The sequence below is a fragment of the Ahaetulla prasina genome, chromosome 12 (assembly GCF_028640845.1).
Source record: "Ahaetulla prasina isolate Xishuangbanna chromosome 12, ASM2864084v1, whole genome shotgun sequence".
NCBI lineage: Eukaryota > Metazoa > Chordata > Lepidosauria > Squamata > Colubridae > Ahaetulla > Ahaetulla prasina.
Window position 1 is genome coordinate 26638223 of NC_080550.1, and position 27881 is coordinate 26666103.

General features: G+C 44.8%; 2 protein-coding genes and 1 long non-coding RNA gene across 7 annotated transcripts in view; 2 read left to right on the top strand and 1 right to left on the bottom strand.

The window, feature by feature from the left end:
• PRSS54 (serine protease 54) overlaps nt 1-5939 on the top strand; it is a 41599-nt gene extending 35660 nt beyond the window's left edge. The window contains exons 15-17 of the mRNA XM_058155675.1: nt 751-1001; nt 1116-1231; nt 2337-5939. Coding sequence (XP_058011658.1) covers nt 751-1001; nt 1116-1231; nt 2337-2822 — 853 coding nt within the window. The 3' untranslated portion in view covers nt 2823-5939. The remainder of the gene's footprint in view (nt 1-750; nt 1002-1115; nt 1232-2336) is intronic.
• Nucleotides 5940-6673: 734 nt separating this feature from the next.
• CCDC113 (coiled-coil domain containing 113) lies at nt 6674-27851 on the bottom strand. Of its 5 annotated transcripts, none has more exons than XM_058155677.1 (10): nt 27407-27851; nt 22625-22748; nt 16674-16835; nt 16166-16321; nt 14586-14666; nt 12094-12249; nt 11630-11737; nt 10300-10455; nt 7332-7433; nt 6674-7051 (listed from the first exon to the last, which is right to left on the bottom strand). In XM_058155677.1, exons 1-10 carry the CDS (start codon nt 27676-27678, stop codon nt 7043-7045), a joined length of 1326 nt encoding a protein of 441 aa, XP_058011660.1. In that variant the 5' UTR covers nt 27679-27851; the 3' UTR covers nt 6674-7042. The 5 variants fall into 5 exon arrangements, with proteins under 5 accessions (XP_058011660.1, XP_058011659.1, XP_058011664.1 ...); XM_058155676.1 differs by having other exon boundaries at nt 27365-27851; XM_058155681.1 differs by lacking the exon at nt 27407-27851 and adding an exon at nt 26993-27358.
• On the top strand, nt 13379-15123 carry LOC131184437 (uncharacterized). Its single transcript, XR_009151969.1, has 3 exons — nt 13379-13653; nt 13780-13840; nt 14661-15123. It is a non-coding gene; the product is annotated as an uncharacterized LOC131184437 (long non-coding RNA).
• Nucleotides 27852-27881: the final 30 nt, after the last annotated feature.

Below are 27881 nucleotides of genomic sequence, written 5' to 3' on the forward strand. Positions count from 1 at the left end.
AGTTGTCCTCTTGGCGCTAGAAAAGAAACGGGAAGGGCCCATCAGCTGTTGTTGGTCCCAACGGGGCTTCAGCCCAGCCCTGTTCCTGCTTCTGACAACCACACCCACACCAGCCATCAGCCAGGCAAAGCCTTTCGGCACCCGAACAGCCCTTCCAGGCTGCTGCCTTTAACCTTTTTGAAGCATGTGGGAAAATTTAAATTTCTACTCTCAGCCAGGATGCTGATGAAAAAAATCTAATTTGACCCTGAGGTTCCTGTGTCTTCTCTGCTATTTGCACGTCACTGGCTTTAAACAGGCAAATTTTCCTCTACTACTCCATCTCCAGGCAGCAGAAATTCATCTGATAAAATTTTGTTCCTCCAGCCCAGGAGATCTGCCAGGAAAACGTGGCCAAGCCCATCTAGAAAAGTGACCAGGGCTCCAGATTTACTGGACAATCCATATTTCCTCCAGCACCCTTGCTGCTTCTTGTCCCGAAGATCCTTTTTCAAGAGGTAACTGGACTTTCTTGTTTTTTTCCTTTGAAGATGTTTTGCTTCTCATCCAAAAAGCTTCTTCAGCTCTGACAGGATAGTGGGGAAGAGCTGAAGAAGCTTCTTGGATGCGAAGTGAAACGTCTTCAAAGAAAAAACAAGAAAGCCCAGTTGCCTCTTGAAAAACAAGCACTTCTGGGACAACCATGACCTGGAGGACTGAGAATCTCGACAGACTTTTTGCTGTTTCTTGCTGCCCCTCCTTTGTTTCCAGGACCCAGATCTCTGCTCTGGCTGGAGGTTCAGATCCAAAAGGGCCCGGGGAATATCTGGTGTCCATCCAGACTATCGTCCCACACGAGGCCTTTGACGAGATAACCCTGGTGCACAATATCGCTCTGCTGGAGACAAGCACTCCGCTCCATTTCAGCGTGACCGTGCAGCCCATCTGCTTCCCCACCCCGGACTTCCCAGGGGCAACGCTGAAGAAATGCTTTGTGGCCGGCTGGCCGGAGCCTCAAGGAGGTGAGCCAGCGCTCTTCCTGCATTGCTCCCCCGCTGTCCCCAAAGGAGGCGATGGAGAATAGTTTGCCAACCTTTACAACTTCGTAGCGGTTCTTTGCTGCCTTGGCTCACCAGGGACTGGTCCTCTGCAGAAACTCTCGGTGGAAGATGTCGACCCCTGCCCCTTGCACAGAACGGTCAGCACGGAGTGTTGCAGCCATCGGGAAGGTGACCGAGCGCCTGGATGCCTGGTGAGGAGGCCCTCAAGGGTGCATTAACCTCCCCTTGATCCCACTGGGGGCTTCAAAGGGCCACCTTTTCCTGCTCTTTCAAGCAAGCTTGCACTGAGCAAGAATCTGCCAGAAAGCAAATACGCACTTCGCCGTGTTTCTTTGGCAAGCCTCTCAGGTTAAAGAACTGAGTAACATCTGTCTCTCTGGCCTTCAAACAAAATAATAGCTAAACTCTGGATTTGAGATAACTCCCGTATATTGTACAGCAGGGGTGTCAAACTCAATTTCTTTGAGGGCTGCATCAGGATTGTGGGTTTTTTGTTTTTTTGTTTACATTTATACCCCGCCCTTCTCCGAAGACTCAGGGCGGCTTACAGTGTATAAGGCAATAGTCTCATTCTATTTGTATATTTTTACAAAGTCAACTTATTGCCCCCCCAACAATCTGGGTCCTCATTTTACCTACCTTATAAAGGATGGAAGGCTGAGTCAACCTTGGGCCGGGCTTGAACCTGCAGTAATTGCAGGCTTTGTGTTCTTAATAACAGGCTTTACCAGCCTGCGCTATTCACCAGCCCTGGTTGACTTTGGGGGGGCCAGCTGGGTGGGCGTGGCCATCTTGATACCACTCTCAAAACTGCTGGCATGTTTCCTCTTTGCATTGGGTAGACCGGGCCAAAGCAACATGGGCTGGCCCCTTACATTTTCCAGGACGGCCTTGTGGGCAGGATCCAACCACATCGTGGGCCGGATCCAGCTCTAGGGCCTTGTGTTTGACACCCCTGCTGTAAAGGATCGTCTGCATTTGCATCACAATTATTCAAATGGGCAGAGATTTCTGCAGGATGCTAATGTACTGTCATTTCCTTGTACCACCCCTGTGAGTGGCCGTCAGGAACCTCAAACCCCTTTCAGAGACTTTGGGGTGGGCAAGACGGCCATTTGGGCTGATGGGCTCCTTTCTTCAAACCCTTGCTTTCTTGGCTGGTCTGTTTTTCTCCTGCGGTGGTGCTGGGCCCGAGACATCCACCCTGAAGGGGGAATTGGGCTCCATGAGGTCAACTAGTTGTGCCTCAGACGGTCCAAAAGGGCCTCAAATTGTGACCTGTGTCTTCTCTCCAAGGGCTCAGCCGGCAACCCGGTCCTGTGTGAGGCGGACGGAAGGTGGGTGCTGAAGGGCCTGCTGAGCGAAGGGGGTGCCAGATGCTATGGGCCCTTTCTCTACAGCCGGCTCATCTACTACAGTGACTGGATTGTGGCCACCATGGCCAAAGGGAGGGCCCCAGCATCCCCCTTTCCTGGCCAAAGGCATCCAGCCTTTAGGGGCCCAGCGGAGGAACAGGCGGGGCGGCTGTTTGAACCCTTTTTGGTGCTGAGAGCCCTGAATGTCTCCAATGTTTCAGAAGACCCCCTTAGCCTGAACCTTTCGGAGGAGCTGGGTGAGGGCATCCAGCCAGAAGGGCCCCCCGAGGCACGAGCAAACCCTCCAGTCTACTATGACTACTATGGGGGGGAGCTGCTCGCCATCTCTTCCACAAAGATCAGCCAACCACGGGGGCTGCGGGGTCTTCTCTGCATGGGCTTCCTGCTGCACCTCCTGGCTTCATGAACTGCTGGCCAACCAGACTATTCCTGGGCCCCCGAGATCAGATTTCTCTTGGGAGATCCTTTTATCCTCCTTGGTCTTCTTGCCTTGAGAAGTTGGGAGATCATGAGAGGGAAGAACACAAAGCATCAACCCTGGGAAGTTTCATGAAAGCCTGTCTTTGCGTGCCTCATGCAGGGCTTTGACCCCATGGCCACAGCTAGGTGTCCCCATCCATTAAATCCTTTTATTGTCCTATTATTAATGAGATGTGCCTTTACTTGAGCTTTCAGCCAGGACGGAGAGCTGCCTGCTGCTAAACTGGGACCAGGGGTGCAAAAAGCCATGTTATATCTGCGCCCCCTGAGCCAGGCCCCCTGCCAGAAAGTGACTTGGAAAGTGAGGGGGAAGGGCTATCAGGACTTATCTCTGGAGCACTGGCTCCTCTGGCTCAGCTCCAGGAGCCAGAGGCAGGCCAGGTAGAGGAGATAATGAGGCCTCCATCCCCTGACTCTCCCTCCCAGGCCACGCCTCCAGACCCGGCTGCTGGCAATCAGGCCTGGCTAGATCCCAGGTTTCGGAGATACAAGAGGCGGCTACAACAAAGGAAGGGGTGTGGCAGGCCTAGAGAGTGCTGAGTCACGGAGACACACCCCAGAGAGTATAAAAGCTGCTCTTCTGCTCCGTGACAAGCAAAAATTGAGCTGAACTCTTTGACTCGTGGAGAATTGAGCTGAACATTCAGCCTGGATTGCTGACTTCCTGGTTGCCCGGCAACCCCAAGATAAGGGAGACTTTGGCAGGCAGCTGCAGATTCCCTGCCAAAACTGATAGCAGCCGTGAACTCAATTACTGGCTCATTTAGCCAGCTCGCGTGGCTGAGGCGAGGAGGGGACAGAACACCATCCCTCCCATGGTCCCCAAAGGTGGAGATTCCTGTGACACCTTGTACCAATTATGGATTTGGTCCATGACTTTTCACTTTTAGGGCATAACTCTGAGCTGCAACCTCATGCCTGAGATGTTTGGATTTTTCCCCTGATCTCTGGATTTTAAAACATCTCTTGCCTAATGAAATTCTGGAGAACAAACTCCTCCATGGGGGGGTCCTTGGTGCTCCCTGAGCTTGGCTGTTTGCTTGCAGATGTTTCCATTACCCAAACTCATTTCAACCCTGAGCTACAAATATTCTCCTTCAATGCAACTCTTCCATCTTCTTGGAATGCCAATTTGGTTAGATGACCTGTAAAGCAGAGGTGAAATTCAGCCGGTTTTATCCGGCTCGGGTGAACTGGTAGCGGCTGCTGCGAGAGGCTCCGCCCACCCACAAGGACATCATGATGTCACTTTTTTGTGACATTTTAAACCTCTGTGCATGCGCAGGCAGCTTTGTGTATGCGTGGATGACGGCGCACACGAGTGAAGCGAGCACACACATGGCATAAGCACATTTGTGAACCGTTTAGGGAAGGTAAGTGAATTTCACCTCTGCTGTAAAGGCACCTTTGGCTGCCATCTCTGCCCTCCTGTTCAGCAGAGTGCCCTTTAGCACATGTCACTGAACCTGTCTGCAGATGCCCAAAGGCTGCACCTGGGTGTTTGTGCCACTGTTCTCCAGCAATTAGAAAACAAATCAGAAACACAGTCTAGCAACATATATTTTTAAATGAAGTTTTTAAGTGGGGTTTAGTTGGAGTTTCTAGTACGTAGAACGATCAGTGGAACAGCTTGTCTTCAGAAGATGTGGGTTTCCCAATATTGGGACTTTTAAGAAGAGAACGGACAACCATTTGTCCCGAATGTTATAGGGTCTCCTGCTAGCAGGGGGTTGGACCAGGGGTGAAATGTAAAATTTGTTACTACCAGTTCTGTGGGCGTGGCTTGGTGGTGGTGGGTTAATGTGACTGGGTGGGCTTTTTTTAATCTTTTAAAAGCATTTTTTTAAAACCTCTTCGGCTGAAGAGGTTGCAGAAAAAATGCTTTTAAAGGGTTCTGACGATCCCAGCTGAGCCGCGAGATCATCAGAGACATTTTTTTTACTTTTAAAAGCATTTTTTCAGCCAAAGAAAAAATGCTTTTAAAAGTTAAAAAAACCCCAACCTCTAATGATCACGCAGCTCAGCTGGGCATGGGGGAGGCAGGGATTTTTGCTACCAGTTCTCTGAACCATCTGCCGCCATCGCTACCGGATCAGGTGATCTGGTCCGAACCGGGAGCATTTCACCCCTGGGTTGGACTAGAAGACCTCCAAGGTCCCTTTCAGCCCTGTGATTCTTATAGAAGCCAAGAGCTACAGGACAGAAAGTCCTGGGATTTCTCTGCTTGGCACTGTTGCCCTTCTTAGGGCAGCCCTGGGAGCTGGAGGTTTGGGGGGTGCTATCTCTGCGGTCCATTTGGGTCTTAAGGGGTTAGGCTTGACCCTGCTCATGTCCAAAAGACCAGGAGGGAGGAGATGCAGCCCCCATTTTCTTTCTTGCATCCATGCTCTGCACCCTCTTCCTCAAGGGCACCAGGTGGCTCATCTGATGCAGCTGAAGGTCATGGGGTTGGGGGGTTGGGAAAGGGATGGACTAGTTGCCTTTCATTTCTGATTGTAAATTCCTAATGAATCCACTTGCATTTATTCTCAGACCTTTGGTCAGATATTTTCTTTGTACAGGCCAAGAAAAAATGGGGTTATATAACTCTATAAGTTTTTCAATTCAACATTTCTTTGCATTCTCATATTTTAGCTTTTTTCCCCATTTCAACATGTTTAACTTATGACATGTAAATTTAAAACATGCATCTCCTGCTGAAGATTTCTCACCATGAAATTTCACACAAGATTTTAAATATTCCGGACACTTTTCGATGCTGCCTCCAACCTACCAGTTTTGTTTTGTTTTAGTGTTTCTCCACAGAAAAGTAGCCTGTGCTGGAAAGTTCTGACCCAGGATGGTATCCTCGGACAATGTTGACAACTGTAGACCTCACCCCATTCCTAAGAGGTCTGTAAGAGGCGTACATAAGCACACCGATGTGCCTACTGTCCCTGTCCTAATGGTCCCTTTTTTTTGTACCGATTTCGTGTATTCTTAATCATGTTTATACTTTTATCTGTTATCTTATCTATGCTTGACAAAATAAATAAATTGTGGATTTTCAAATGCTTCCTTTTACCTAAGTTGTCACCGAGACATCCCCGTATTTCTGCTTCAAACATTTGCCTCCTCTTGCTTGTTATTAATTGGGGTTTTCCCTGGCACATTTCTAGGGTGGCTCCCTCCAAGCACTGGCAAACTGGATCACTTTTCCTCTTTACCACAAAGAAGGCAACATCCACCTCTGCCCTCACTTCTTGGAAATACTGCCACTCTGGCTGGCTCACCCAACCAAGGGTGCCAGGCTCTTTGCAAAGGCGACACGGGGACGTCCTCAGGCTGCTCTAAAAATGGCCTCTCAATGTGAGGAGGACAATCCAAGTCCATCTTCCCATTCAGTCCTTCTCAGGTCTCATCACCCACCAACCTGATAGAGACCCCGAGTGGTTGGCTCTCTCCAGGGCAGGCAGTTTACGGCCGGTGGCTTGACCGGCTTCACTTTTCATTTGGGTCCGTCCAGCAGGTGAGAAGGAAAGAGGGCTGAGCTCTTTTACGGCCCTGAGATCCAATTCCTCTGGATCTGCACCTGGACTAGCTCTGACTCCGCATCTCCCTTTCCACTTCTTCTCAGGCTCCGGCAGAGAAATCCTCCCAGCAAGCTGCCCATCGTCTGCTGGCAACTGCAGCTGCACTTCCTGGTTGGCGCTTTGAATGTATGGCATTAAGGTTTCAGACCCCTCTCCCCAACTTCCCAAGATGCTCAATTTTAGCCCAGTACACGGGGAGTCTGGATGTATTACCACTCCTTTTATTTTTTCTCATATTGCTGAGTGATTTGAATAAACTTCATAGCTCTGTAGTCAAGTGGGTCTATCGTGATCTATTAATAGCTTAAAACAGATCACTTTACTAACACACTTTAAAAGCCAGTCTGCAGAGGTAGAAACAGAAGCCTTGCGATCTGATGCAACATGGAGAAAGCCTCCCTCTTGGTGACCTTCAGGGCCTATCCGAAGCCTGCCTTGGTCTGGCCCGCGGAAGGTGGGGGTGGGAGAGAGAGGTCAGGGTATCATCAGGATGAAGGCCTGCATCAGGACAATGGGGCGATGGGCACAGCCGACGGCTTGCGTGTTTCCTCCTGCCCTCCTTCTCCTTATTTCTCTAGAGGCCCTGTGGAGAAAAGAAGCCGGGGGTGATTTTAGCTCAGCAGTGCAGCTCTGTTGCCAAGCCCTTCCTTTAAAAGAAAGAAACCATGGGTCTGGGGGGCGGGGAAGGAGGAGAAAATACCATGGGCCCCAAAGTCAGACTAGAAAGAGAAATGGGTGGAGGGGCATCATAGACAGCAGGCACCCAAGAGAAGAAATGGAAGGCCATAGAAGCCCCCGCTGTGCTGAGGGGGCTCCTGGTCCCATCCCCTGTCAAAGGCCAGGCGAGGGTCCCTCTTCTCCACCTGTGTCGCTTTGTGTCTCTCCTGTTCGGGAAGAAGCGCCTGCAGCTGGTGACTGGCCATCTTTGCCTTGTGCCAAACATTGCGGTAGCTTTTCAAGGCCATCTGCAAGAGGAAAGAAGGTGTGAACGGGTAGCCTCTCTCTCCTCCTCACAGCCCTTCCGGCCAACAGAGGCCTCCTCTGGCCTCCAGAATCCCCACTTCTGGGGGGGCCTGATGTGGACTGACGTGCATAGTTGAGATTTTCACAACACACGATGGATGTTCTTACAAAATGGCTAGCAGATAACCATTAAAATAATTTACCAGAATGTTACTTATGTTACTTACCCGCATGGCAGAATATTGCAGATCATCCTTCTATTCTTCCCCAGGCATGGGACAATTTCCAAAGAAAGCACAAGTTGCAGTGCCCACTATTCTGGGGAGGAGGGGGAGGGGACGGGGGGAAGCAGCTGGAGTCTAGAAGAATACTTAGGAACCGAGATGTTCCTGCAGGTTGGCACTCCGCTTTGCTGCGTGCTAGTTTGGTATACAGTAGTCCTCACTTAATGACCAGCCATTTAGCAACCATTCTGAGTTACAGCAGACTCCATTACGGTTGTTATTCAAGGGGCTACCTGTAGTGCTGAAGGTGCTGGCCTTGAAACCAGGGGATCCTGAGTTCTAGCCCTGCCTTACTCATGAAAGCCAGCTGAGTAACCTTGAGCCAATTTCACTAGGACTACTACCACCAATACTACTATAACAATAACAACAGCAATAATAATAATAAAAAGAAAAAGGTCTGGTTCATTGCAATACCAGGTGATGCACGAATTGAAGAGAAACAGCTAAACAAAAGTAACAAAATACTGCGATCTGCAAATTGAAGTTGAATGATTGTGGAGGAAGAAACCGATGGTTGGGTCAGCCTCCACTCCAAGTTTCACTCTATTGTGTTACATGTGTGCAATTTGTTTCAGTAGTTAGATTACAATGTTAGTATGTTGATGTAAAAGCCATGGATCTAAAATATATACTATCTGATTCAGGTTAACAGAAGAGGGCCCTTTAAGAGTGACATAAAAGAAGGAAGGAGGGGGAGTAAGGTTTGAAATCAGCATAAAGGCCAGACGTGTGGGCTTTCCAGCGAACCCTGCATTCCTGAGATGATAAACTGCCGGAGACCTGCGGAAGACTACCACGGGGGCGGGGGGGGGGGCGGGAAGGAGTTGGCATTGGACCAAACCTGCCTGACCTTTTGTGGGAAGGAGGGACTAACGAGAGGATATGGGTTGTTAGCCATATTTTGTCTCAGATTCAACTTTAAACAGCTGTAGTCCGGATGTATTTAGTAAAAGTACTTTTCTTTATTTTCAAATGAAGTCAAAGGTGTATTCTTTCCTAAATATAACCAGAGACAGCCTGACAGTTGTACCAATAGTAATAGGAGCCCTTGGAGCAACACCCAAGGGCTGCCTGGATACGTGGAAATTCTGAACTTCTCAGACTGGAATATCCTCACTTTGCAAAAAACCTGCCTTACTCGGAACTGCCGATATACTCAGACGTTACCTTAACAGCTCTTAGGCCCTTGGTTAGGACTTAGACTGTTAAGTTTTTAACCAGTCCCAGACTGTGAATCAAATTGAAGATTAAATCAATAACAACAACAACAATGCCAGCTTTCTACTTTATTACAAAAATGTCCTAAAATGTAAAAAGGTCAAGTAAGCAGGGAAGCCATTCAACCCCAGGGAAGCACGTCATGATGTAGGTTCCAGGTCTAACTCAAGGAGCCCCCTGCAAGGGGGGCATCCTCTCTCCCCTCTCAGCAATGGGTGACAATCTCCCTATCACGGCTGTTGTGGTCTATCGGCTGCCGGCCCCTCCAGCAGCTGAAACTGGAAGCGGCATCGGCGTGGGAGTCAGGGTCAGCATCAAGGCAACCTGAGAGCTCCAAGGGGGAAGAAGGAATGGAGCTGGCAGAGAGAGAGACAGACAGACAGAGGCAGAGCCTGGACCTTCTGTCAGCCCTCAGATGGACAGTCAACAGCCCCCACGTCTGGAGGTGACGGATGAGGAAGAGGAGGAATAGCTGGGTCCAGTGCCTGACACGCGGATGCGCAGAAGGCAGAGGAGAGGAGAGCAGTGGAAATCTATGGGCCGATCCTTAGGAAGGAAGAGCCACCGTTGCTAGCGAAGCCCCACCCTAGCTCTGGGGATAGAGAAACTTTTTGCCAGGGTTGCTGGCACTCCTAATAAAGGAATCTTCGAGTTCAATTCAGAGGGTTTGTCGTGTTTGGGGAGCTGGGTCAGAACAACAACATTCTTTGTGACACAATTGGCACTGCAGATCTCTTGGATTCCAAAGCAGAAACCACAGTAACAAGGAGGATGAGCCATGAACCTGGGGCAGGTCCTTCTTACGGACAAATGATAATTGGTTCTTAAAGAAGATTAAATACTATCTTGTCCTCATTTTTATTTCTCTTTTAGATCTCAAGCACCTGAGCACCTAACTTGGCAACTCTCATTCTAAGTCTCTTTCTTTCTTGCATCTGTCAATGTTGGAGGACTTGTAGCGTGATGTCCATTCAAAGTAACCAGAAAATCAGCCATGTCCACCTTCCACGTGAATGCAAACAAACACCACGGTCAGAACTTATCTACGCTGACTTTGTTACTGACCTCTTCTAATGCTTGGAAAGTTTAAAACAAAGGTTGCTCTACAAACAGTGAAAAACAAGCTCCTGCCAGTGGTTACCAACTAGGAGACACGGTCCTTCGTAACAACAGACGCTTAAGCATATTTATTGACGTGGTTTTCCCATGTTCTTTAGGAATTCTCTCCAATGATTGTTGGTTTTCTTCAACTGGATGCCACAAACTGTCTTGTGGCACATCCACTAGGTTGTATTCCTATGAAAAATGCAGCCGAGTAACAAATGTGCTCCCATCCAAAAGTGACCTATTATCACAGCCCTACCTCTACAATTTCCACCTTCCTCTCCCAGATCCTGAGGCTGTTTTCTAGATCGTGAACAGCCACCTTCTCATGAACATAGTTGAGAACAGGAGGAACTTTGTATTCTGCCAGTTGTCGTCGTAGTTTTTTGTTCAGGGTCTCAGCCTTTACTCGTTCCTGTGAAAGAGACAAAGCCCTCTGAGAGGGATTCTTATCTGGGCCCTGATCTTTTGCCTACCACTGGATTAACATTAACTGGGACTCAGGATTTTTACCTGTATAAAAAATGGTACAAGAAAAGGATTAAACCCATCCACCCTTATCCTGTGTTTCTTTAAATACTGAGCCCCTTCCTGCTTCTTTGAAGAAATGGCATTCATAGGTCCTAGGAAAATCTACTATTAGTGATCAGGGAATTTCTACACTATCACCATTTCCATTTTCCAATTCTTTGTAAAGCGCTGTGAAAAAGTCCAACGGTCTTCCCTTCTGCCAACACAGAAATGCTGGGAACAAGGACTGAGAAGTGCTGGCCTGCTCCAGGTGGCCTCTGTTCTTGCAAGTCCAGTAACTCCTGCCCCCCCTTGAAAAAACTGGAGCAGCTGCCCCAGTACAGGAAAGGAGGAAATGGATGTTAATGGCTGTGCCTTGGGCTTGCTCAGGTGAGCAACTGAGCAAGAGATGCCAAGCCCTTAAGGCCGCTTGTGGGCTGGGGGCAGCCGAGTTCCCTCCAGGGACAGAATGGGCTACCCCAAATCCCACAGGGCTCCAGCACTTCCAGCTGCCAACTGGCTTTGGGACAGTTTTTCTTGTATCAAGTCTAAACCGGAAAGAAATCAGCTGAAGAGACAGACAATGGCAATTCAGGAAGGATGCAGCAGTTCCCCAGGAGTCAGTAAACTGCTCTGTCTGCAGAGTGGAGAAAGCTACCGTTGAGCAGGCAGCATTTCTTTTTTAACTAAAGGAGCTCTGCTTTCTCATTATCCAAATTTGCCCTCTACAGGTTTTTAAGATTTTATTCACACCCTGAAGCATGAAAGATGGTGAAGCCAATCATTCCAAGGATGACTCTCTTCATTTCCTGCCCAGGTTTTAGCACACATGAACTTTGGCTTGTTTAATTTTAATTTTAGGGCCTGGACTGATCTACAATTTGATTTACACTGATTGAGGAACCTGAGGAATCAATGGCAGCAGTTAAAACAAGAGGGGAAAAAGTAAAACTACGGTAAAGGTCGGATAATCAGATGGCTCTAAATGTCCCCTGGTTGTCTCCCCAGAGTAAACCAGTCAAAGCCCCCCGAAATCTTTCTCCTACTGGCCCCTGCTAGAGCCCCCTTATTCCCCCTACCTCTTCCACAAGGATGGCCTCACGCGCAATTTTCTCCAGGGACTCCTTTCTCTGCGCAATGTCTCTCACCAGGTAGGTAGCCATGGCCGTTGCATAGTGCAGCTTCCTCTAAAATAGAACACGATCCAGAGGGTGGCATCACTGGCGAAGGACAGAAATGTGAACATACTTTGGTTGGACAAAACCTCCCAAAACACGGGATGGGACTCTGCTTGTTTGGGGAGGGAAGGCAGCCTTTCAGGTTTCCCTTTTCCTCCTTAGTGGATCCCAGGAAGACCCTTAGTGGTCGCCTATCCTAGACTAACACTGACCTGCCCCACAGGACTGAGCGGGAGAGCCGAGGTTCTCTTGTGGCTGAGCGATGGGGGTCCAGACGTGATGCAGGGATGGGGAATGGGAGCTGGGCGATCTTTTGGGACCCTCTGGGGATGAAGGGTGGAGCCAGGAAGACTCCATTGTCTTACTTTGTAGAAATTGAGGATCTGCAGGGTGTTGCCAACAGTCAGCTTCAGCTGCAGTAAATCTTGGTTTCGTTCATCTATTTTCTCTAGGAACTGAGCATTCTCAATCTTGAGCTGCTGGAAATCGACCTCGTGCAGCGCCTCTCCCAGCTCTTCCTTCTGCAAATCAGCCACAAATTTTTATCAAAATTTGAAGGCACCCATTTGAAGGATTTCAGAGCCAGCCCAGCCTGACCGGGCTGGCAGAGGCTGAGGCAGGCCTGGGACCTGACCTTTTGCTAGCTCATTCTTTCATTCATGCTTCACTGCAGCGAAGCCACATTCAGATAAACACAGAGTGGTCTCAACTACCAGAAGGGGCTGAAGAGCTGTGGCTGCCTAGACTGAGAAAAGCAAGAGAATTTCTGGAGTAGGGTAAAGAGAGAGGGCGGGCGGGAAGTGGGATGAGTGACAGCACAACTTTAAACTGCAGACCCAAACATGACACGCAAATACATTGCTCTTCTGTCCTGTAACAACTGAGGTTAGGCCAGGTTTTTAGAGACTTTTATTCAAGCCTTAATTATCCTTAATTTTAGCTCTTTGTAGTTTGCCCTGCTCAAACTGTTGCTTTGCTTTGTCCCTTGGTATCCCAGTTCTGGACATATTCTCAATTTAAGGACAATAGATGGATCGAATAACAGAATATCGGAGCTGGAAGGGACCCTGAAAGTCTTCTAGTTCAACTCCTTGCTTGGAAACCCAAACCATGGAAAACAGATGAAATCCTCTCAACTTGCCCAGGCCCTTGTTGTTCATTTGGCCTTGGACATGGCAATCAAAAACATGGGTTATAAATATGGGAGTTGATAGGGGACAGGAGGATGACAGGATGGGACAGGAGGGGCATCAGAACAGCACTTGGCCCGACTCGGACTGCTGGCTTCCTGCCAGTGGGGAAAAAGCCACCCTGAGTTTCTTTTTGTGGGGAGGGGGCCTTTAAGGACACAGGATTTCAACGGAAAGCCCTCCCTTGTTTTCCTCTCCACTTCAGCCCAATCGGCAGGAACCACTGAAAGAAGAAAATGACGGATGCTTCAGCTGTCCTGTAGCCCAGAGCCAAAGTGCCACCAGGAATGGCGAGGAAGGGAGGGGCGCTCCTCTTGTCACACCCAGTGAGGGATTGCCTCACAATGGAAGGAGGCGCAGAGGCAGGTTGCCGAGCCTTCCTGCACCAGCACGAGGGGGAAAGAGCCCTCTTTCTGAAGTACAGCAGGGAAGATGGGCAGAGGCTGCTTCCCGGTGGGTGCCCAGAATGGGAGGGACGGGAGGGCCTGCCGGATGGAAGGAACTGGAGTCTGGGCCAGAAGTGCGGTTTGAGAAAGCGTCTCAGGCTTGGCCCTCCCTAGTTCTCAGGAAGACAAAGGGAGGAAAGGGAGCCACATCCCCGGATGTCTCTGCAAGCTTATAATAAAACTAGGTTTAGTATTCATGACTTTGGTTTCCTAATCTGGTCTACCTCGAAGGGCTGACAATGTGCTGTGGGGGCAAGTAGAGGACACTACGTGTCTCTGCTCTTAAGAGGTAGGTAGTAGCCTTCATTCAGACTGGGACAGCCTGGAGGTGGGGCCAGTCCTAATTACACCAGAAGTGGGACATGTGGCAGGCTGGATGTGAACTTTTATGCTGGTGTTATTTTTTTTTTTTAAGGGGATTCTGATACCTATGATTTAAGCTGACCTGTTTTTGTCTAAAATCCGCATTGTTATTGGTAAGTTTTAAGAAAGAGAAATAAGAATTTAAAATGTTAAAGCGATGCCTAATTATATGTCATAAGTTGGAATTTATCCATTTATGAAGAACTTCATCTTATCAATTTTGAACTCTAGTTAAACTTGTAATTAAGTTCTGGGGCAAAAGGAATTCTCCCTCCAGAGCTGGAATTTTGGGTTGAAGGAAAATGTTCACACTACCAACCTCTGAAGCCAAATTACCAGAAAACTGACTTACCCGATTCCATCATGGGTGAAGCCAGTGGTGAAATTCAAATTTCTTTTTACTACCGGTTCTGTGGGCATGGCTTGGTGGGTGTGGCAGGGACGGATACTGCAAAATCTCCATTCCCACCCCCCCTCCAGGGGAAGGATATTGCAAAATCCGCATTCCCACCCCACTCTGGGACCAGCCAGAGGTGGTATTTGCCAGTTCTCTGAACTACTCAAAATTTCCGCTACCAATTCTCCAGAACCAGTCAGAACCTGCTGGATTTCACCCCTGGGTGAAGTTCAACTAATTGTTTTTATGTATTTATTTTAATACACACACATCTTCTTTGGTTGGATTCCTAAGGTTTTTTCCCTCTTTTTTCCTTTTTCTGCTTGCTTTCTGTTTGAGATTTCTAAAAGCAGCTACTGTGTATGTAATGCTTTGTATCCTTCAGGGTTTTTATTGTTTCTACATTATATATAAAAAATTAAAGGCGCAACGTTGGCTGGCATTATCAGGAATGTCTGTACCTGCTTGAGTTGCATCTGCATCTTCTTCTTCTGAACTTTTAGAGAATCATTTTTCAAATGAATTTTTTCTTTCAGAACATCCTGCAAAATAAAGTAACCTGGCTGATTTTGCAGACTTCTTCCTTTGGGAAGATCACTTTCCCTCCCGTATTTGATCAAGACACCAGGGTGGATCAGGGACCTGGGACAGATTTCTGCACCCTGGTAAGGCAGGAAGCCATTTGTCCAGATAGGGCCTTGTGTAATCCATGAAGTTTCGGACTATGTCACACAAACTATATATTGAGTTATGTTTCAATTAGTCAGCCATATAAATTGAATTAAAGAAGTAAATATAAATAAATATACCAAGTCAGGTGGCTTTCAACATCGTGAAAACGAATCTTACTTAAGGAGATAAGGACTGCCTTATCTCAGCCATCATATATGACAAAGGAAATCTGCCTTTTCATTCTGCTATAAAAATACAACTACCACAATAATTTCTGAGTTTGGGAACTAATTACAATGCCCTTATTTTCTGTGAAATAAAAATATGTGAAACACCTTTATTTATTTAAGTCTGGCGAGATAATTGGAATTCATGAAACAGAAACCAAGTACGCCTTAAATAGTGTTAGCCACAATACTCTGAGGAGGAGAAGGCACAGGGTCAATGGAAAGGAGATTCCTTATTCCAAGACAGATTGCTTGCATTGGCTCAGGGATTACACCATTTGCATAGCTGATAAATTGACATGTCAATTACAGGCCAAGAGCTGCAATCTCATTTTGGGAGGGTTTCAGAAACTTTAAGGAGTGGTGTCTGTTCCTCAATTATTTGGGAGGCTTAAAGCACCCTAAAACTTCCAAGTCCAAACTTCTGACCTCCCTCAGTTTGGATCCCTGAAAAGAATGACCACACTTTCCCCACATTTTACAGCTCCAGTGAGAATTTCCCATCTGTCCATGCTGTGTCTTGGAGGGAGAGAAGCTGTGACTACCATTAGGATACATACAGTTAAAGCAAGAAGCAAGAAGGCACATTCTATTTATTTTGTTTTGTTGCTCTTATTGTTTAATCAATTTATATCCCCACCCAATTTACCAGCTGTAATTCTAGGAAGTTTACATAGGATTTAGAAAACACAAAAAATAGAAACAGAGAGCAAAATACAACCAAGGCCATTCACAGGCATAATCTCCCCTCTCATAAAAATGGCCTCATCCAACCCCCAGTGTAGGAATTCTGTGATATCAGATGTCTGAGCCACACTGCTTGCTTCCATCCTCATGTCATTTGTATTCAATAATGGAGGACCAAGGAGACAGGGGATTTCCAAAATGGTAATCATATTTTTATGGAGCTTTATAAAGCGAAATATTATTTATTTTTGAGGATGGTCTAATAAAGGAACAATAATTCTCTGAAGGCAATGACAATTACAGATATCTAAATGTGTTTCATTGTTTGGCACATACCAAATTGGATCAGGAATGCCAATGGGAAAAGAGACCTTGTGTTCACATTCACCAATGTCAATATAATTTATAAGAATAAAAGGAGACGAACTGATTAACTGCCAACTTTCTCTACTGACCCTAGAGCGAATCTGGTCCTCCATGTATCGCAGCACCTTATCAGAGGCAATGACGCTCCCTTTCTTCTTAGTTATGGTTTTGACTATGTCTTTGTCAAACTCCATCATAGCTCTCTTAATTTCAACCAAGCGAATATCTGCTTCCTCTAGGATAGCCTGAAAAATTCAAATTACATTCGAAATAAATACAGGATATATTTCACTTATTTGCTGGGGGGTGGGGGGCAGGCCTTGAAGTCAGCCAAGCAAAGCAGATACCCTTACATGGAAGGCACCACCACCCGCTACAGCCACAAAGAATACTTGGCCTTGTTACAGCTCAGGGATGGGTGACAACCTGCCACCCTCAAGATAGTGAAGTACAACTTCCTGGACCTGGTGACACAGGCTGGGAAATACAATCCAGCCCAGTGTTTCTCAACCTTGAAAACTTTTGAGACTTGTGGACTTCAACTCCCAGAATTCCCCAGCAGCATACCCCAAATAGCCATTCTAAGGAAAATGTTACCAGGTAATTTTGCAAGCTCCTTTCTGAGTTCTCCTTCATCAGCTGCAGATCTTCCTTGGTCTCTTCCAACTCCCGCTGCACCAAGTCACATTTCTGTTCCACTGTCAGGCATATCACACGATCTGTTGTGATTCGGGACCTCGATTTGCGCCTGCCCCGCGGCTACAATCCAAAGGCACAGTCCTGAGTCACCCTCCAGCAAAAGCCAGATTTGGGGCATTTTAATCTTAGAATTTGCCAAACTAGTTTTCAGCTTTCCTTTTTCTGATTCAGTATTAACTTTTAGATTTCTTAAGAGACACTGGGTGCAAATATGACTTAACATCTCACCATAAAATGTCAACTTAGAAAACATATTTTCAAATGTAAACATGGAAACAATTAAAATAACTCATTCAACAACTCCAGCAGCATATTCTATACTGGGCCCAACAGGGAGGAATCAGAATTAACCACAGGTGTTAAATTTATCTACAGGAATACTTAAAATATGTCTTGCTGATGATGGAAGGGAACAGGATAATCCTGTTAATGGGTTGAGCCCTATGTTGTTATATATGTATGTGCTTGTGAGCATCTCAACCCATGTGCTAGGTGCTGCACTTGCTGTGCCTTCCAAAATGTCTCCATGAGCTGTTTCATGAAGCCGCTTCCAAGTTTAACACATGAGTCACCAAAGCAAGGTTTTTTTCCTCCCGATAAGAGAAGCAATTGCTTTCTCAGCTGAAGCCAATGAAATGTCTTCCTTGCCACAGATGTATCTGGGGCAGGGCTGTCAAACTCCCGGCCCCTGGACCAGATGTGTCATGCACTGGCCACGCCCGGTTTAGTGAAAGGGGGGGACAGTCCTGCTACGTCACGTGACACCCCAGTGACAATGTGAGTTTGACAACCCTGATCTAGAGCCTCCAGATCCTTAAGGAGAAAGAAAGCAACTCCTTCCATAATTGGCATTTTCCCCAAATCCTGAAATATAGCCTTCTCCATTTTGAGACCACTGAGTTTCAATCACATCCACTTCCTTACATTCAGGAGACATTCATTAGCCATGGAGATGCCCAACTTTGAGTTCATCAGTGAAGAGAAATATGGCTATTAGTTCCAGAGTTGTGAATGAGCCTTCCAAGTAGCTTAATATAGATTATTTATAGTTATATATAAATTTATATTTATACTGTATTATATTTATAGAGGATAAATATAATATTATATTATATTATATTATATTTAAGACAATAAATAACTTTGAATACAGCAGGGGAAAATTCCCAAATGACTAAACAGAATTTCTCCAGTATTATTTTCTGGAAATGTGGAAGCAGAACCATCATAAAGTGGAACCTCAGCTGGTAGCTCCCTCAAGCGCTCCAGCAAGAATTTAAAGTCAACAATACCAAAAACCATAGCAAGATCAAGATTAACAAAAAAAAAATCACTATTTTTCCCCTCTCTGTGAAGATCTGGGTGACCAATGTTGTCACCATGTCAAATCCCAGTCTAAACTCAGAATGAAAAGGATCGTGATAATCTACTTTATTTCCCTAAGTCTGGAAAAAATATAGACTTCTGGACATTAGCTGATACTTAAGATTAAAGGATGATTTCCTAAGCAACAATATCACTGATGCATCCCTTAAAAATAATGAAAACCCACCTGCGAAAAAGAAGCGTTTTGGGAGAAACACAATCATGGGTCAGATAAGGTATTTGGAGGGAGGCTCTTTTATAAAGAAAGCCAGGGAGAGATCCAAAATACAAATGTGAACTTCCTATCCATTCCTTCCAGTACTTCATTGTGAATTTGATTCAAATAAACATTACTGGGTGATATGAACATAATCACAACGTGATGGCACTATATTGGTCAAACTGGCTTCAATGCATTGGGGCTTATTCCAAACGGAAGTTGTGGCCGCTCCATCACTGGAGGCTTTTAAGAAGAGACTGGATAGTCACTTGTCTGGAATGGTAGAGGGCCTCCTGTTTGAGCAGGAGGTTGGACTAGAAGACCTCCAAGGTCCCTTCCAACTCTGTTATTTTCTTATGATGTTGCCACAATCCCACTTGTATTTTATCCTTTCTGATCTTCTGCTCCACTGCTCCAGGCTCCAACATGGGTTGGATGCTTAGCGGCCATGTAATCAGGGGACTCTGATGTTCTATTTCTCACCCATGTTACTTATAGGTAGCTGGCCAGGTTTGAGAAATTACCCCTTTTTGGAATTTAGTAGAATTCATAAATCTCCATGCGTGGAGCAATCTAATCCAGGCCCTATCCTTGCTGAAAAAAAATGCTGCAACAATCCGAACTTTACCAGGAACTGTTCCCACCCTGACAGTGTTGGAAAAGGGATGGGGAATCCTCAGTTCAATCTATTCTCGGCTGCCTGTTGACAGTCCTAATTTTCAGCCTAACTGACTTAACTGTTTACATATCAAATGATCTAAGTTTACATAACAAATGATCTAAGTGCCAAAGCCCACTGCAACTACATAGCAAAAAAGGCTCTAAGAGTTGTAAACCTAATTTTGCGTAGCTTCTTTTCCAAAAACTCTACACTACTAACCAGAGCATACAAAACATTTGCTAGACCTATTCTTGAATACAGTTCACCTGCCTGGAACCCATACCACATCTCTGACATTAATACAATTGAACGTGTCCAGAAGTATTTTACAAGAAGAGTTCTCCACTCCTCTGAAAACAACAAAATACCTTATACCACCAGACTTGAAATCCTGGGATTAGAAAACTTATAACTCAGCCGACCCCGACAAGACCTATGTTTAACACACAGAATCATCTATTGCAATGTCCTTCCTGTTAAAGACTACTTCAGCTTCAATCACAATAATATAAGAGCAAACAATAGATTCAAACTTAATGTTAACCGCTTCAATCTTGATTGCAGAAAATATGATTTTTGTAACAGAGTTGTTAACGCTTGGAACACACTGCCTGACTCTGTGGTCTCTTCTCAAACTCCCAAAAGCTTTAACCAAAAACTGTCTACCATTGACCTCACCCCATTCCTAAGAGGACTAGAAGGGGCGTGCATAAGAGCACAAAAGTGCCTACCGTTCCTGTGCTAATGTTTCCTTTCATCATATCAAATTAATACAATCATTATTTATTTATTTATTTATTTATTTATTTATTCGTACTTTTATACCGCCCTACCTCCCTAGGGACTCAGGGCGGTGTACAGCCATATAAAAACACATAAATATACAAAGTAAAACATTCATCTAAAAAACTTATTATATAGGCCAAAATTTAAAATAGACATATAAACAATAAAACCCAATTTAAAACCAAATCTAAAATTTAGACATTTAAAATTTTAAAAATTTTAAAAAATCTGGTCCAGTCCTGCGCAAATAAATAGATGTGTCTTGAGCTCGCGGCGGAAGGTCCGAAGGTCAGGAAGTTGACGAAGTCCTGGGGGAAGCTCGTTCCAGAGGGTGGGAGCCCCCACAGAAAAGGCCCTTCCCCTGGGCGTCGCCAGTCGGCACTGCCTGGCCGACGGCACCCTGAGGAGTCCCTCCCTGTGAGAGCGCACGGGCCGGTGGGAGGCATTCAGTGGCAGTATGGTTACATACTTTTGCTCATATATATATGCTTATATGATTTTTGTTGATTTATGTGCTTGTGTATAGTGTTGTGACAACAACAACAACAAAAAACCTGGGCTGTTGTGGCCAAAAAAACCCCCCAAAAAACCCTGAGGCTGTGGAGGAATGGCAACCTGAATCTAGCAAATATCGAAAGCTATCACTAGATTGTGTGTTTCAAAGAGTGAGGAATCCTTAAAAGGAGAGTAATGTGTTGCACACCATTTTCAGCAGCTCTCAAGCAAAACAATGAGCTAAGGGAACATTGACCCTCTCTGTCTCCACTGCATTGCCAGAGGGACCTTTCCTGAGCTTTTGGCTTGTGCCAGGCAGCCAAACCTGACTTCTTTTTTTTATAAAAAGTTTTTTGTTTTTTCTTTTCTTATATACATGTTGTTAATATACATTCTCTTATCCATACATAGTCATACATATTTTTTCTAAAGAAAGCACAAAAATAAAACACTTCAATTCTGTTCGGGATTGCTCTTCTACCCTTTCTTTCCCTTCGTTTCACAACAAACCTTCTTCTCCCGTTTTCCCTCCCTCCCTCCTCACCTTTCATACCTTCTTCCTCCTTCCTCTTCTTCCTCTTCCTCTCCTTCCACTTCCCCTTCCTTTCCCCCACTCCTCTCTTCTTTCTTTCCTTTCCTACCTTCTCCCCTACTCTTATCCCCTATCCTATCCTCCTCTCCTTTCCTTTTCTTCCATCCCTCTCTCTCCCTCACCTCCTCTATCTTACCCTCTGTTCCTCTCTTCTTTCTTTCTTCTTTGTTGTGTAATATTTGCCTTATTTGGTAACCGAGCAACTCCAATTTTCTAATATTATATACTTTCTTTTTTTTCCCCATTTCTTTTCCATTTTAACCCAATCTATCATTTCATAATTGTACATTTATATTTATAATCTTCTTTCCTTCCCTCCCCCAACCCCCTTTTCTATTTACTCTGGCAACATCTGGATTTATATTTCTTTTTTGTCATTTCCCTCATATACTTTCCCATTATTGACATTGTCTATCTATCTATCATCTTTTATTCTTATCTCTTTTCTAACCATACGTAGAATCTTTCCCATGTCTTGAAATACACCGATTCCTCTTTATCTTTTATTCTCAGAGTTAGTCTATTCATTTCTGCACAATCTAAAATCTTTTTTATTACTTCACCTTCTGACGGGATTCTCTTCATTTCCAATTTTGTGCAAATACAATTCTTGCTGCTGTTATTACATGTATAATTAAATATATTTCTTCTTTACTATATCTCTCTGACAAAATACCCAGTAAGAAGTTGGAAGGGACCTTGAAGGTCTTCTAGTCCAACCCCCTGCCCAGGCAGGAAACCCTACACCATTTCAGACAAACGGCTATCCAACATTTTCTTAAAAATTTCCAGTGTTGGTGCATTCACAACTTCTGCAGGCAAGTTGTTCCACTTATTGATTGTTCTAACTGTCAGGAAATTTCTCCTTAGTTCTAAGTTGCTTCTCTCCTTCATTAGTTTCCACCCATTGCTTCTTGTTCTACTCTCAGGTGCTTTGGAGAATAGCTTGACTCCCTCTTCTTTGTGGCAGCCCCTGAGGTATTGGAACACTGCTATCATGTCTCCCCTAGTCCTTCTTTTCATTAAACTAGGCATACCGAGTTCCTGCAACCGTTCTTCATATGATTTAGCCTCCAGTCCCCTAATCATCTTTGTTGCTCTTCTCTGCATTCTTTCTAGAGTCTCAACATCTTTTTTACATCGTGGCGACCAAAACTGGATGCAATATTCCAAGTGTGGCCTTACCAAGGCATTATAAAGTGGTATTAACACTTCACATGATCTTGATTCTATCCCTGTTTATGCAGCCCAGAACTGTGCTGGCTTTTTTGGCAGCTGCTGCACACTGCTGGCTCATATCTAACTGGTTGTCCACTAGGACTCCAAGATCTCTATGATTTCACTCAAATCATATTTGAGTGAAAGTTTTGAAGGAAACATTTAAGATAAGATAAATGTTAATAAGTAAAACAATAAAAATATAGCGTTTCAGGGTGAATTGGCAAGCTAGATTTAACTGTGTGGAGGAGTAAAAAAAAAGGAAGTTAAGTATACCCAAGTATGAGATGAGCAAACAGCTAACCAGGTTAGTAAAAACCTAATAGTTGCATTTGCATAACATATTTAGTTTAGTTTTCACTTCGACAGTGTTTTAAACCTGAAGACATGTGTGAATGCTGCCCTTTGTGTTGGGCAAACAAAGACTATGGATACATTCAGTAACCAGTAAGTATGGGATATAATCCAGTCATCATTAAAATGGCAGCACAGTAAATTATTACATAGCTTACATAAGGTGTTTGTCCCAAGTCCAGCGTTGAACCAGGTCTTTCTACTCCCAAGTCTTTTGGCTCCAATCTACTGAAAAATTTCTCAAACATTTCTGTTTCAATTTTGAGCATGGAGTTGGTGTGGCTGAACACAGAGAAAAACTTAGTGAGTGAACTTATAGGCGCATGGCTCATCCAGATGTCACAAATGAAAAAAAACACCAGTAGCACTTGAACAAATTCTGAGAAAGACAAATTCCTTTCTTCAATTCAACTCTTTTAAGGGTTTTAGGCATGGAGACCGCAGATAGCACCTTTCAGATTAGGAAAAGCAATGTAAATTCTGGAATGGTCACCACTGGCGATTACGTGACTCTGGGACACTGCAACCTCTCTAAATATATGCTAGTTGCCAAGCATCTAAATTCTGACCACATGACTGCAGGGATGTGCGACCGTCATAAGTGCAAAGACCAGTCACCATTATTTTCAGAAGCATTGTAACACTGAACAGTTCTGAAATGAATAGTCCATAAATCGAGGACTATATTCCATAAATATTATCAAAACCAAGCAGTACAAGAAGTTACCGTCTATTTATCTCAACTCGGGTAAAAAGGAAAAAAGCCCTTGGAGAATTTACTCACCCCCACCCTCGTTTTCCCCACTTCAAGTAATTATTACCCACCCGTGGAATTAGAGCGTTAAATATCTAACCAGCCCCCTCTCATTTTATTGAGTTGCAACTCACAAGAATCCTTGAAAATGGGCTGGGTGAGCTGAATTCTTGATCTAATGAATTCTGTTGCTGATCAGATCTTCTATCTTTAAAATGGTTACGGACAGTGTCTTATATGTTTTTAACCTCTTTTTATTGGATTATTAATCACTTAGGTGAGGTGGGTAGCCATACAATTTGAATAAATAACAACAATCATTCCTTGATTCTGGGAACAAAAGATGAAAGTTGGGCATCATTTTCAGAACAGAACTTGGCTTCAATGGGAGGTAACAGACTATAATATACAAAGCTGTCCCAATGTTCCATGTAGAAATATTGATAAACTTTACCTGCATCTCCCTAATGTTTACTGTGAATGTCTTTTAAATAGATTAATCCTCACTGAAAGATGCTACATTTCAAAGAACTTTTTTTCATCCCCCGACCCCCCTGTTGTTGTTCCTGGCCAAATGGGACTTGAAACACTCAAATGAGGCTACTCACCATAAAATCCTAAAACTATACAAACCCTCTGCTGAGACTTTTATAGAACTATATCAAGTTGATTGATTATGTCATCAGGTTAGTGTCAACTCTTGGCAATCTGTTGGGGCACTTCAGATTTACCGGCATAGGTTGGCTATTTTTCCTGGTTGCTTGCCATATTTCAGTGGGTATCCATCAGTTCCTGTAGCCTTCAGGAAGGGACCAGAGTGTTGAACTAACTTCATCTTCTATTACTAGAGCTTCTTGTAAATAATGGATGGTGACATGTCTACTGTGTAGTGTTTCAACATCTTCCTTCCATCTTCTTTCCCTCTCCTTTGAGGTGGTTACTATCTGTCCATCAGCATCCTTTAGCACACCAATTTGAAGTCAGAGCTGCCTTCTGAGTTCAGAAATGTTTTGGAGGACTATGCTTATTTTTCCATATCTGTTTCCATCTTTTATTTTTACAGATGTTATTGCAATATTGCTTCTTGCTTTTCTAACTGTTCTCTGAAACTTTTTGTTAATCTTTCTTGCTTTGACTTCTCTTCTCAGCAATTTTCATGATGTTCTGACATCCATTTCTTTATTTTTGGCAATTTTTACAGCCATCCTTAGCAACCTCTTTAGGTTTATTCCACAGTTCCTCTGGTTCTCTATCTATGAAATTCAGGATTTAACAGAATAAAAGAATTGGAAGGGACCTTGGAGATCTTCTATTCCAATCACCTGCTCAAGCAGGAGATCCTATACCATTATTTCAATAATGTTCTCTTTAAAAATGATGGGTATGCGATGCACTCAGATCCTATCACTGAAACTAATGGGCCATCTTAGTAACTTGGAGTTTGCACATACACAAAATTAGACTTATATAATTTAGTTCTGTCACAGTCAGAACCTGGCTATGTCTTTGAGCTTAATCAGAATAATTAAGCTTTACATCCACTTTTATCCATAATATATATTTGATTGCTATATGCTCCGCTTGTAGAGGAGTCTAAAGAAGTCTAGTTGTTTCAAGGCAGCATTAGCTACGAGGAATTCATTGAAGTGGCAGAAATTGATGTCTTTTTCCTGCTGTTGGTATCCTCAATCATATAATGCAACTATATCACCCTCTTTCATGTTTCCAACTTTGGAATTTCAGTCTTCAATCACAAGTGACACATCTTCCTTCATGTCCTATCAACCTCCTTTTCTTCCCCATTGGTGGTTGGAGCATAAATTTGAACAACCATTATATTAAAGGGTTGTCCGCAAGTCTAACCTATATTATTCAGTCACTGATTGCATTGTATCCAAGAACTGTTATTGTTTTATCCTTGGTAACTATAAAAGCAACCCTATACTTTCAACGTTTTTCACGTACCCAAGTTTGATTTTCTAAGCGTTTGATCCCAGCCAACTTCAGCTGATGCCTAAGATGTCAATTGGCAGTTGCTCCATATTTCACCGAGTTGAGCTTTTCCAAGCTCATGCTTCTTACACTCCATGTTCCCACTGTAATTCTCTCCTCATTGCTTCAGATCTTCTTTTTTCCCCATGGCAACATCAACTAGCTTCCCAGAAGAGTTCAATCTAGCCACATCATAAACATTAGTGCAAGTATTATCTGGCATTACCTCGTCTATATTTTCTATCCAAGTAGTTTTCTCACCAAGATGGTTTACAGAACAGAAGCAGAATAACAGAGTTGGAAGGGACCTTGGAGGTCTTCTAATCCAACCCCCTTCTCAAGCATGAAACTTTATACCATTCCAGACAAGCGGCTGTCCAGTTTCTTTTTAAAAGCCTTCAGTGATGGAGCACCTACAACTTCTGAAGGCAATTGTTCTCATTGTTAGGAAATTTATTCTTAGTTCTAGGTTGCTTCTCTCCTTGATTAGTTTCCATCCATTGTTTCTTGTTTTGCCTTTTGGTGCATGATTTTGATTCTATCTCTTTTAATGCAACCTAAGATTGCATTAGCTTTTTTGGCAGAGGCTGGCTCATATTTAGGTGACTGTCTACAAGGACTCCAAAATCCTTTTCAGTTACCACTATTGAGCCAAGTTTCATCTAATCTTTACCTGTACATTTTTTTTTCTTGCCTATGTGTAAAACCTTATTTTTCTCTAAATTGAATTTCATTTTGCTAGATAGGGCCCAGTGTTCAAGTCTATCGAGATCCTGAATATATCTTCTGGGTTGTTGGCTATCCCTGCCAGCTTAGTGTCATCTGCAAATTTGATGTGTTCCCTTTCTATTCCCTCATCTAAGTCATTTATGAAGATATTGAAGAGTCTTGAGCCTAAGATGGAACCTTATGGTACCCAACTGCTCACTTTCTTCCATGTAGACATAGTACCATTAAGGACTACTTGTTGAGTACCGTTTATCAGCCAGTTACAAATCCATCTGGTGATGATGCTGTCTATCCCACATTTTTCTAGCTTACCAAAAAATAGGTTGTGGTCTACTTTGCCGAATGCCTTACTGAAATCTAAGTATATTATGTCCACAGCATTTTGCTGGTACACTAATTTTTTTTTGAATTTATATCCCGCCCTTCTCCGAAGACTCAGGGCGGCTTACATTGTGTATGACATTATTGTAGTCATTTTGTCAAAGAATGTGATAAGATTTGTTTGGAATGATCTATTTTTGACAAACCCATATTGGCTACTGGTTATAAACTCGCTTTTTTCTAGGTATTTGCAGATCGGTTGCTTGATTATGTTTTCAAGGGTCTTCCTAGGTATTGATGTCAGGCTGATAGGTCTTGTAGTTTCCTGTATTTGTTCCCCCTCCTTTTTTTTTTTTTTGAAGATGGGAACCACAGCAGGTTCCCAGGTGCTCCAGGATCCCTGAGAGGTCCAGTTCAATGGTTCAATGGTTCCCTCGCATCCTGGACATAAACTGTTTCAACTCCTACCCTCAAAACGACGCTATAGAGCACTGCACACCAGAACAACTAGACACAAGAACAGTTTTTTCCCGAAGGCCATCACTCTGCTAAACAAATAATTCCCTCAACACTGTCAGACTATTTACTGAATCTGCACTACTATTAATCGTTTCATAGTTCCCATCACCCATCTCTTTCCACTTATGACTGTATGACTATAACTTGTTGCTGGCAATCCTTATGATTTATATTGATATATTGACCATCAATTGTGTTGTAAATGTTGTACCTTGATGAACGTATCTTTTCTTTTATGTACACTGAGAGCATATGCACCAAGACAAATTCCTTGTGTGTCCAATCAAACTTGGCCAATAAAATTCTATTCTATTCTATTCTGAGATAACATCTGCCAGCTGGGATGCAGCCCATCAGGTCCCTCATCTGGAGGGGGCAGGTGTTTCCTTACCATTTTCTTGCTACATCCTGACCTTCCCCACTTTCTGCACTATTTTATTTATTTATTTATTATATTTATTATATTATATTATATTTATTTATTATATTTATTATACTATGACTGACGCCCCCGCCCGGCTCCTTAGACGGCAGCGGCCCAACAGAGGAGCCTGGCGCAGGGCAGCGAGGGCGGCCTTCACACCTTGCCGGCCGCCCCGTCCTTCCCTGCCAGCGGCGGCCGCACCTGTTCTCCTCCACCAGGGCCAGCAGCTGCTCGGTCGAGAGCTGGGCCAGCTCCACGTGCAGCTCCTCGGCCGTCTCGTGAGACTCGCCCGTGTGGACGCTGTCGCGCTCCGACTCCTCGTCCGTCAGGCCGCTGCCCGAGACGCGGCCCAGGCTGGGCGGCCAGCAAACCGCCTCCCCCGGCCCGCCGCAGGGCGCCCCCCGCCCCTCCGCGGCCGGCAGACGCAGCAGGCCCCGCGCCGCCGAGGACGCCTTCTCCCCGAGGGCCTCCATGCCGCCGCCGCCGCCGGAGCGCCTCTCCTGCCGGCCGTCGGTTGCCGGGCTGGCAGCCCGCGGAGTCCCACAGCCGCTCGGCCGCCCCGACCCGAAGGCGCGCGAGAGGCTCCCCGACTACGACTCCCATCAGCCCCGTCGGGCCGGGCCGATGGCGAGGCATCCTGGGAATTGCAGTCCGGGGCGCCGGGCGTCCTCCTGGG

Coding starts and splice junctions, on each gene's coding strand:
- CCDC113 (XM_058155676.1), bottom strand. CDS start 27,678: ATGGAGGCCCTCGGGGAGAAGGCGTCCTCGGCGGCGCGGGGCCTGCTG. Junction 16,836..22,624: donor ACTTGGGACAAACACCTTAT/GTAAGCTATGTA, acceptor TTTGGATTGTAG/CCGCGGGGCAGGCGCAAATC. Junction 14,667..16,165: donor AGGACCAGATTCGCTCTAGG/GTCAGTAGAGAA, acceptor TTTATTTTGCAG/GATGTTCTGAAAGAAAAAAT.